This window comes from Chelonus insularis, unplaced genomic scaffold, assembly GCF_013357705.1.
Source record: "Chelonus insularis isolate UGA/USDA-ARS -01 unplaced genomic scaffold, ASM1335770v1 contig_376_pilon, whole genome shotgun sequence".
Taxonomy (NCBI): Eukaryota; Metazoa; Arthropoda; class Insecta; order Hymenoptera; family Braconidae; genus Chelonus; species Chelonus insularis.
The window spans coordinates 118,053-130,125 of record NW_023276534.1 but is presented as its reverse complement, the minus strand read 5'-3'; the positions used below and the strand labels follow the sequence as shown (position 1 = coordinate 130,125).

At 29.7% G+C, this 12,073-nt stretch overlaps 1 protein-coding gene across 6 annotated transcripts in view; it reads left to right on the top strand.

Moving 5' to 3' along the window:
- The window catches only part of Scgdelta (sarcoglycan delta), a 178,520-nt gene extending 173,735 nt beyond the window's left edge, over positions 1 to 4,785 (top strand). For all 6 annotated transcript variants that reach the window (XM_035083924.1, XM_035083926.1, XM_035083923.1 and 3 more), the window contains 3 exons: positions 1,028 to 1,217; positions 1,818 to 2,010; positions 4,032 to 4,785. In XM_035083924.1, coding sequence (XP_034939815.1) covers positions 1,028 to 1,217; positions 1,818 to 2,010; positions 4,032 to 4,374 — 726 coding nt within the window. In that variant the 3' untranslated portion in view covers positions 4,375 to 4,785. The remainder of the gene's footprint in view (positions 1 to 1,027; positions 1,218 to 1,817; positions 2,011 to 4,031) is intronic.
- Positions 4,786 to 12,073: the final 7,288 nt, after the last annotated feature.

The window sequence follows — 12,073 nt, the reverse complement described above, 5'->3', positions numbered from 1 at the left end:
TAAGATAAAAGAAACATTAAAATTGTAAAGAATCAAAATTAAAGTTTATAATTAGCTGTTTTTACTATAATAGTAGCTACTTGACTCTTTCTAATTTTAAAGTGACTGTTTTCGGTTTATTCTTCATTTCTGGTATTATTATCTTCAGTCGATAATCAACCAGCACCTGAAAGCTATCAATGTATATAGATAATTCATTCCCATAAAAGATATAACAGATTAGACAGAAATATTTCATAGTCATAATTTTTTAACGTTTTTAATGGATTATTAATTGGTATTAATTTATATTTAATTGAATTACACTACAACTTTATTCAGACAAAGTAAATTTAATTATTATGATCAATGAAAGATGCTTGAATGAATAAATAGGCATTATAATTGGAATAAATATAACATGTGTACAAGAAAATGGATGAAGATAAAAATCTGAAAGATAAGAAATAGATGATACTAATTGCTGAATTTAGAATATATCTTTTCCTTGAGAAAAAAAAATAATTAAAATATACACTTGCATTGGAATTAATTTTCTTGCTCAAATATTTGTCTTCATATCCATCAACAATTTGTGTAAACGAAAAATCCAACTCAATTATCTACATTTCAATTAGTAAAATTATATTTATTATGCAGTTAAATAGTTTCATTTATCTATTGTGATTATTCTTATTGTTCTCTAAAAGAGCACAAGAATATAGAATACAGGATAATTGAAAAATAAAAACAATTATCAAAAAATATTTGCACACTTTTAATTTACTGTGACTAAAAAACTCTCTATTAATTAAATCAGTTATTTCATAGTAATCAGAGTTTTCATTGTGCAATTATTAATAATTGATCATCTTTTTAAATACCAGTTTTAATTAAAACGAAATAAAATTTTAATAATAATTGAATTACAAATGAAATAAAATAAATAGCTAAAAGATGTTTATGAGAATTATCCTTGGAGTATAATAAGTACATTTAACAAGAGTTGTTGATAAAAATACTCCTAAAAGAATTAATTGTTTTACAGGAAGGAATGGGCTCGTTAAAAATTGTACCAGGTGGTGTAGAACTCAAAGGTCAAGCAGCAATCTTAGACGCACTTATTGCCTCAAGTGTAAGATCAAGAAAAGGAAGAAATCTCGTACTCGAATCATGGAACAATTTCACTGCCTCAGCTAGAGCTCGTGATGGCCGACTTCTAGCCCGATTTACTCTCAGTAAGTTTTTTTTTTATACGATTAAGAAGATAACGAAGTAATATTACACTCTTTTTAGAGATACAAACAATAGAAAGAATTGATAAGCAATTATTGAACAATTACTAATTAAGTCTAGACTGATAACTTTAATAGTAATTATGTTTCAATTCATCGATATAAAATAAAACCAATTCTAATTATCAGTACAAATACATTATTACTGCTCAATACCAGTAAAATTATAATTGATGAAATGATTTTTAATATAACCATCTGTTTTTAATTATTGAAGCCAAGTCATTTCCAACCAACTTTCTGACATCCTATTGACTCTAAACCAACTTATTGTAATAGATTAATTCTAGGTTGTATTAAGGTGCTATCTGCTACCATCAAAATGTCAAAGAGTTCGATTAGAAACAGCTTTACTTTAATAATTAAAACCAAACTGATCATTCCAAAGTTAAGTAAAATTAGTGTGCTACTGGTCCAGCATTGAATCAACGTCTTCAACCTTGATCTAACGTTAGGCTAGCAATATAAAACATTGAATTCTTTAAGAAATATATCAAATTACCATTCTGACCAAAAATCAATTAATTTCATTTCTATTTTAAGGTGAAGACAGCGTCAATTGCATGTCAAAAGCCTTCCATATAACAGACTCTCAAGGTGGCGTACTTTTTTCTGCAACCCGAGAACAAGTTGTTGTGGGTGCAACGATGCTGAAGGTAACTGGTGCTGGAGGTGCAGTCTTTCGTGGAAGTGTCCAGACTCCAATAGTACGAGCAGAAGCTGGGCATAGTCTTGAGTAAGATTAATCAACTTTAACATCAAATAATATTTACTCCATAAAAATATAATTTTCAATGTCTTCAAAAATCTGATTTTATATTGTAATAATTTCTATAATGGATATTATTAGATGACGTTAAAAATATTAGAGTTTTTATTCAATTATTTAACTCATCTGTTGTGAAGAAAAATCCAATAGACAGGAAAGCCAAGTCGAAGATTTGAGCATCCAGCTCTAGGCTTATCCAGTGATAAAGTTCCTATTCCGTCATCTTCTTTCCTCTCTTCATCATTCTCTATCATCTAACAGACTAGAGGGAATAACAACGCATCGTAATACCTTCCAATCCCTCGATCCAGCTTCTTCCATCTATCGGCACAAAGCTACTCACAAAAGAATAGCAAACTCACCACTGCATTTTCCGCTTTCTCACTTTTGTTTTAGGTATTCATACACTGTTTTTTCAATGCTTGCTATACCTTCCTTCATATACTACAATTCAGAACATGAAACATTAATAATTAAATGTCAGATTGAACTATTGAAAATTTTCTGGTAAACAAAAGATATTAATCCATTCAATTTAAATTTTATGATGTTGTCAATATAATATGCTGGCACATGATTGAATTTTCATGATAAATGATCTTAATACCTGGAAGTTTGATCAAAAAGGTTCTAAATGTTGATAGTTTTATTTTATTTTCTGCTCTAAATGTGAGGTATCAAGTTCTTTGAAGGAAATGTTTAAATAAATGTTAGCAATTACATGGAGTAATTGAAATTAAAGAAAAGATAATTTCTCTTTTATGACCTCATGATATTTGTTATAAAGTTTTTAAAAAAATTAATTCAAAACCAATGCAAAAATGATACCAAGTAGAAAATGGTTAGAGTGCTGTTTTAGACTCTACTTAAAATAACAAACTTTACTTTAATTGAACATGGTTTACATATTAGAGATAGACGCAGTTGAAACAGAATTATAGATTCAAACTTTACATTTCAAACTTGTTAACTTTTACATAAAATTGATGTCGAAATTCCATCTGTTGTAAGTAAAAAGTATCAATCTCATTCAAGCAAAAACTTTTACCTAGAAGTGTTTAATTAAAATGTCGAGGAATATTCTGGATACTTTGTGTGATCCTATTAAACTGTGTTTAATTGACAAGAATTTTTAATAAACTTTATAACTTTTTGTTATAATGACATAAACAAAAATTATTAAAAATAGCTTGACATAAATAATAATAAATAAAATGATTGCTATTCATTTTATTTGTTTAAAACATTTTTTTAAATTTTGTTTCAAGATCAATTGAGTTATTATATTGTTCAGTTTATTAAAACTTATTTTCCGTTATTATTGAAGTATTATAATTAATTTCATTATTGTAAACAAATATTGATGAAATTTGAAGTAATCATTATCCAAGCATCAATCATCTTTTGAATTTGAGTGTATTTAAAATTTATTATACCTGTTATTATCGCATTTTTTGATTAATTATACAATGTTATTTAATGACTTCTTTTAGTATTAAATAATAAATAATAAATAATATATTCAATATTTAATATTAAATAATAAAAAGTGGATTAAAATTATTAAACTTTTAAAATACATCAATTTGTTCAAATAAAATATTTATGTAAGGAATTTACCAGCAGTTCTGCTGATTTTATAATTATTGTACACTAAAATTGACTGTTTGTGAAGCCAGAATACTTTATGAAGATGTATGCATGGAATATTAAAGTCATTTAGATGATCTACCTTTAAAACACTCAAAATAATTGATAAAAATTACTATAAAATTTTCTCCTAGTATATTCAAATAAAAAAAAATACCCAAGCAACTTCAGGAAATATTTTAAAATGTTACAAAAAATGCATTAATCATGAAACCATTTCTAAATATAAAACTATTAAGTCTCCTATGTACTGTACTGCATGTTAAAATTAATTCTAAACTAATCGACTATTTAATTACCATAAAATGTCACTAAACCTAATCTTGTATTTTCAACAGGTTGGAGTCAGCAACACGATCACTAGAAATAAAAGCACCAGAGCGTGTTGTGATAGAATCGCGAGCAGGAGAAATTTTTGCCTCCTGTTTATCAGACCTCACTCTTCAAAGCATCGAAGGAGTAATACGACTCGATGCAGAATCAGTCTTCCTCAAGGATCTAAAAATAGGGGCATTTGTTCAAAAGCATCAATCTAGAGAACAGCAACAGATTCCAAGAAATGACAGATCATCCACTGACCAGAGGGAATCAAACATTTACCAACTGTGTGTTTGTGCTAATGGCAAGTTGTTTCTCGCGAGACCTGATGGTATCTGCCAAGCAGACAAGACCATCTGCTAATGTCGACTGAAGCGGTCCCTTAAGGGATTTGCTATTTGTTATTTATTTTTCTCAAGGGAGAGTATCTCTTTCCCAGCAAAAACTTATCATTTTGTAGCGACAGTTCAAAAGCCAGTTCTTGAACAGTTCAAGTGTTAAAATGACATCTTTCTAACTCTAACGGCCAGTGAATTTAATTTTAAAGAAGCAGCTGACTGTTTTGATACACAAATGTACATTTGATAAAAAATAGAATGAATGTTAGTATAAAAAAAAAAAAGGAAAAAAATAAATAAAAAATATATATAAATATTTAATAAAAATAAAGACATATCTGAGCACTGCGTGCTTGTAATCAATGCCACAATGGCGCCGAGCCTACCCCATAATGTATATCTTGTATATCAATAATAAAACAAATGATTATCGTTATATGCTAGCATATTATCACAATATTTATTCCTTCATCCATTCATAAATCAACAATGAAATGTATCAAACTGGATTGAATGTGCAGAACATGATTATTTATTAATTATCAGTATTATTATTAATATGTACTTTTTACTGGACCAATTATACTCCTCATTACCTAATTATTCTTTAGACTTAATTAATACTAGGCTGATATTTATATTTGAATAACTATCTTTAGTTGAAAGAAATTAACATCTTTGGTAAATGAACATAAAAAGAGTCCTTATATCCTTGAATTTTCTGTTAAGAAGACACCAAAAAAATGCAAGACATTTGGAAATATTCAGTCGAGGTGACGTGAACAAGGTAGGTAAGAATAAAACGAATCAAAAGATTTTTTTTTTTCTTAGTGAAAAATTGGACATGTCGCACTTTTATACATCAAGCTCCACGACAGTTCTCCAAAGCAATCTCGTCTAGTAGCCGCTTAAGGAGGTCTGACGGAAAGGTAATTTTCTCGGAATTCGAGATTAAAATTGCATCTAGAGGAAACAAAGTGTGGCTAGGCAGTACAGCGTGCACAGGAACAATTCACATAAAAGGATATTTTAGAGAATGACTTTGGAATAATGAGAGACTTTGAGGGAAAGTAAATATAAATTAGCATTATGCAGATAAAAATATTAGGTGGATGATGTATTATGTTTTTGAATTGCTAAATTTAAGGAAGATTTAAGGTAGTTTGGTATTCGCATATTGGTAGTAAAGATAGAAATGATTTTTTATTTATTTCTTTAAAATCTATCAAACAACTTGAATGCAACAGCTGTTAAATAAGAAGTAAAAGAAAAACTTTAATTAATATAAAAATTATTTATAATTTATTTACAACTTTTTCTATTCGAGCTACTTGTGGTGTGTTTTCTATTACACCACATTTGAATCTCCAGTGTATCCACTAAGAAAAATAGAAACCGTTACCATTACATGTTATCACCCTATTAGAAAGCATCAACTACAGCTTGATAGTAGATGTTTTCTAGCTGAAATAGCTAGGGATTTTTTTGAGTGCATGTTTCAATGTTTACAAACTGTCAAATAAATAAATTTGACTCTTGAAGAGCATCTGACTCCAAAAAGCTCTCCATCAATCAGAATTCAAATAAACTGATAACAAAATACCTTTCATCAATTTGAGTTAGAAAAAAAAAACTATTAAATCTTTTAGCAATAAAAATTCTCCAATTATTTAAATCAAATAATAAACATATCATTTAATATCAAATTTTCTAATTACTCAACTAATTTAACAGTCTTTTTGTTAATAAAAAAAAACGACTGAACCGAATTTGTTTAAACTCCTTTTAATATGCTTTTATATGTCTTAAAACGTAAAGAAATGATAAAATTATGAATCTCAAAAATCGATTCCATTACCATAACTTTTTAATGAAAACTTAAAAAAGAAGAGTCAAGTTTAAAAAAATACGAAAAAGTTTTTAAAACTCTTCCTATCGTCACTCAGCGATCTCCTTCGTATTTAAAAACATTAAATCGGTAAATGCAGAAAATCGAAAAGTAAAAAGCTCATAGACACCTGCTAGTGATGCGTAGTATACCTTGATGGGAATTTTAAACTGATCAGAGAGAAGAGCTTGGGGACGCAGTATGAGCAGAGTAAGCTCTTGTGAACCGTGAAATTGTTGCACAGGGGTACGGGTACGTCCGATAAAGCTTTAAATACGAATTAGTGGCTAGTGGGGCACATGGAAAGGGGGTACCGTCATGTCGCTTCCTCCGTTCGGTATCTCTGTATTGGTTACTCACGTACACCTTGGCACTGGCACTCTCACCAAAATTCTGTAAACGTATCAGGTGAATATTTTCGTTGTGTGCAAACACGAGGGTGTTATATGTATATATTGCTCGTGCATTGGGTGAAAGCAGGAAGTCACGGTTCGTCGATCAAGCGCAACGAGTAAAATACAAAATTCGATTCGAACTCGACGCACGTTCTAGTGTATTTATAATTGCTGGGAAGCTTATTTAGTCCAGAGGATATCTCTGTAACGCCCGAACGAACGTGTGGTTTTACGGTTTACACTGATGCAAATTGTACCTACTGCGAGAGAATAAATGTTTTGTTATCCTCGATATTTAGATTTAAATCGATGTATGGTATTTTAAAAAATATTCTATTGTAATTACTAATCCCAAAAATCCCTGTACATGGATATACAGCTTGAGTATAAATGATTTTAATTCCAATTCTATTAAATTATGGAAATTAACATTGTAACTAGATCGGTTTTATACCAATGTTGAGGTTGAATTACATATAATTCAGTTATAATCTTATAAGATGTATTGAATTTAATTATAAATTAATATCATGGGTTATATCATAAACCTAGATTGGTAAAGTACATTGGAATAAAAGTTGTAGAATTATGGCAATATTCCAGGTTACGGTAATGGAACCAGTATTTTTACAATACGAGTAAACAGAAAAAAAAAGTTTTTTAGTGTAAACATGTGGATAAGTGGACCATTGACGTTTGTATAAGCCGTTTTTCCTGCATCATGAAAACAACAAGTGGAAACTCTCAGCATGTACTTTTTTTTACATATAGTTTGCTTCATCTAAATTACTAGTGGAAACGATAATGAACATCAATGGCATTTAATTCAGTCGTATTATATCGAGGATGGATAAAAAAAAAGGTATCAAACGGTGCACGTATTTTTTTTTTAAATAATAATAAATCAACAAAAATTCATAGAAATGAAAAATTAGCACAAAATAAATTTGAACAATGGCTAAGTACTACACTAGTGCTTCATTATTACCCTAGAACTACTCATTATATAAATTAAGTGGACCATGTTCAGGACTCCAGAATAAAGCTAGATTTCAAATGCTAACCAAGAGTCTAATCAACCTCGTTCCAAGATCAGTCTTGTCTTCTACTAGGATATTAAACATTTGACTCTTAGTTAATTACTCTTATTTTCCAACACCCAACTTCTCTATTTCCTCTAGCTTTTTCTATTCCTTTGTTACTTATAAACCCATTCCTTCATTCCTACTCATCATGCTTCCAACGAAAAATCGCCTCTACAACTCTAGAGTCCAACTATAGATTGGTATTTTCTGTTGTAAATATTTACTCATATCATAAATAAACAGAGTTATATTGCTGCTATTACGAGAAACTGTCAAACTGAGTTGTTATTCTGTATCTAACATTCTGCATCCAATAATCAATAATCTAGACCCTACTGCTAATTGCTGTGCTTATCTTCATACTTGTACAAAATTTCCCCATCAAGTTTTTTCAACCAAGCTTTTTTTTAAGAAATAAAAATATCAACAAAAAAGATAATTAGGTTGTTTATTTATCATGTGATAGTATTTGTAACATGTATGTATTGATGTATGTTAACGATTGATAAACGCATGTATAATTTAATGCAAAGGGTATCATATGACCTGTACTGGCCAGCCACCAGATGAATTTCTGAAGTTGAACATGTCCCAAGAGAGAGTAAGATAGATTGAGAAAATGAGAGGTCTAATGACAAGGTTTAGTTAATTTAATTATTCTCTATCTAATTTATGAAAACTAGAAAATGTTAATGATAGACCTAAATGAAGTTGCCACTTAATTAGTTAATGAGAAAAGAATAATAAAGTAGTATTATAATTGTATTAAAATTTCAAGCATTAATGAAAGATAAAGTAGCTTATTTGATACTGGAGAATCTCAAACTGGCAAGTGCTTTAAGATTGTACACACAAACGTATTGTGCAGTCAAGGATTATCTACAGATCTAGGTGCTGATCATGCGCTTATTTAAAGCACTGATGCAAATTGGGTATACTAGAACACTAACAGGCTGTTGCATGCGTTCAACTCTTGAGGACAAGAGAGGTAAGCGTTCCAAAACTAGAGCTTCAGGGTGACTACCTCAGTGTATAATAGAAAGAGAACTGAAGTGTAGAAGGGTGAGAAAGAGAAAGGAAAGTGAGTCGAGTGTGTAATGAAGGAAAATGGAGAAGAGAAATTGTCCGTGTACCTATTTTGGCACAGTGTAGAGGACACTTGTGACTCAAGAACCCTCTCTTTGATCAGATTCACCAAATGGATAAATTAACCCCTTGAGCTACTTACGTGTGAATACACCAATATAATCCATTTCTAAGATTAAATGCTCATTGTTTTCCTACTTAGTTTAAATTATCATTGATACTCATCCTGGTAATAAAATTATCACCACTTGAAGAAATTCATTTATTTTGTTTTTAACTTTAAAAGTTGGTCACCAATTTAATTTTTAAAATATTTGCTCAAAATTAGGATGTCAAGATATAACAACACTTGTTAAGTTTAAACATACCAAGAAAGTTCGACGTAATTTTTCAATTTAATGAAAAGTCATCTTGAACGCTAATATAAAAATAATCCCAAGTTTTTTTTTAATATAAAATATTTTCCGCTAGAAGAATTATCAAAAGGTATTTTTACCTCAAGACGTTGTTACGCTCCATGTTTTTTCTCCTAATTAATTTTCGTGTAGAAGTGAGCTAAATAGAAAATAGTCAGTCTTTTATAACGAGATTCTAGAACGTTATTAAAAGAAATAATTTGATTAAAATAAATAAACAAAAAAGAATAAAATACAGATTCATCTTAGAATGTTTGTGGATCTATAGAGTAAGCAAAAAGAATGAAAGACATCAGAAACATCATGACTTCTACACCCACTTGTTTTAATATAAAGTAAATAAATAAATATTTACTGAATCAACTTAAGAAATCATTGTTAACAACAAATGATGACGTTCTATTATCCTAGAAGGAAGCAAGAGTTGCTGGCCCAACATTGATCCAAGTCTAAAGATGCTAGTCCGGATGTTGAATCAATGAAATGCTGATCAACTAAACTAATACACTTCACAGATTATCATAAAATAAGTGGCAAATACACATGATGATAACCTCATAAATGTTTCATGTACTTTATCAAAATCTATGAAATTCTATCAGCTTTTTACATTGAAGTACTCTTATTCTACATCTGCTGAACATTCTTTTTCCAATAGAATCTTTCCTAAATCACCCACCTTTTTCCAATAATGTTCCACTTCTCCTAGATCAAAAGTATCATGGAACCTTCTTCTAGGTTTTTGGTGAATAGCTATCTAGAATGCAACTTCTGCTAACTCATAATCACCCATCATCTTCACCAAGTCTATCAGAAGAATAATTTCTTGGGTTTTTTAAACCAACAATTGTCCAATAGTCTGATAAAAAAAGCATAGCATGAAAAATCCAACGAAAAAGCAGAATAATTAATTCTAATGTTTTCAAATATCTTTAGTTGATATACAAACAAATGTGGGAAGAATTTGATCTCGAATGACAACTATTCAGATGCAAAAATGGAAAAATAAACAAAATTTAAAATATTCAAAGTACCAACAGGTTTTTAGATTTACATTTGAAGTAGAATCTCAGTATGTTGATGGGCACTCAATGGCACTTGGGTTCAAACAATCAAACAGAAGAATAAATGTAGATAACTACAGGTGCAAAAATTCTCATACTCTAGAAAAAGCAGACGAGCGAATGGGGAGCAGTAACGGGCTTCTAAATTCCTACTACGGCCGGATGCAATTTAATGCAGCGTCGTGTTATCATCACCCCGCTGATGCAATATCTTTCAAGTCTCCCAACATAACCCCTGTCTAGTTAGTGTGGAACGAGCTGTTGATAAATCCCTATCCTCCCTACCTCTATCCTATTCGTTGTCTTTCTCACACACTTCCAAGCCCTTCTACCTCTTTATCTAGTTTACTCTGTACTACTTCTGCTTTTGCACTCTTCTCATCCCTCTTCGACTTAACTATGTGGATGCCATTTCTCTACTACCAAATTACATCCCCAAATTGTAATTTTGTCCGGACTACTCTACCGGCCACACATTATTTCCCGTTTCATGGTGAAAACGAATTAACGTTCGTCAACCTGGGCAAACCACATCATTCCTTTACAGAGTCATATGATATGTCAACAATTAGAGAAATTACTATCAAAGTGCATTTCATTCAATTGAGATGTATTCAATGATTTAGCTTTAATTAATTTCATGGCAATCAATGACTTTCAATACACTCATGTGCATTTAGATCCAGAAGATTGCTAGTCATTATTTAGCAGCATCATCTCCAAACTCTTCATGCTATCCAGAGTCTGCCAAATAATAGGATTAGAAAGCTGACAGATATCTGGCATCTGTCAACCTACAGTCATTTTGGCTGTTTAATTTTGCATTGGAAAAAGTTAAACAAGTTGTTGTTAATTTTTTTTATTTATATTTAAGCTGATTTCAGTGGGTTGAAAATATATTTCTGAAGCTTATAGTAATCCAATTGGACTTGTTGTTGTCATGTGAATTTATTATTTTATATTTAATTCAAAATAATAAAATATAAACATATTGACAGTTATTTGTGATTGTGTTATAACTTGATGGAATGAAAATGAATTTATTGATGAAAAAGTATCTGAATTATTTATTCATTTATTTGGATATTTACATAAGTTAGAACAATTCTTTGTATTGGAATAATGTCAGACAGGATTAATTAGAAGAGATGCTTTAATGGTAATTCCTGAAAGGCATGTTGTAGACTACTGCATTATTTCATTTATTTATGATGGTTAAATGTCTGAGGAGTTTTGCCATTATCTTTTTCCATTTCGTAATTTGTTTCCTAATTTCTACCAACAAAGAGACTACAAACTATTATCATATTAAATTTGCTGTTCCTTCGAAGCAAAAAATGAATTCTCAAAGTTATTAAAAAGATAATAGTATATAAATTTGTATATATATATATATATATATATATATATATATATATATATATATTTATTATGTAATAGTAGTTGTATTTTTTTATGATAGAAAATGGAAGAAAAAAAAAAGTTTAAAATAAAAATATTCTTTCCTACTAAATTTTACATCACTTTAGGAAAGAAAATGAACTTCTCAGAAGCTCACGTCAAGCAAGTGCATGAAGCATTGAACTTTCTATATAATTAACTAAATTAATTACTACCAGCAAGTCAGGAAGAATCGATGCTTTAGAGAAGACGAAAGATGTTGCACTTTCTACCTTAAGTTTGCTAATAGAAGACAACGTTTCGCGTATGGAACATCTGAATTATTAATCAAATTTTTTATTAATATTACATGTGATAGTAGGATTATTATAAAATAATTAAATACTGAA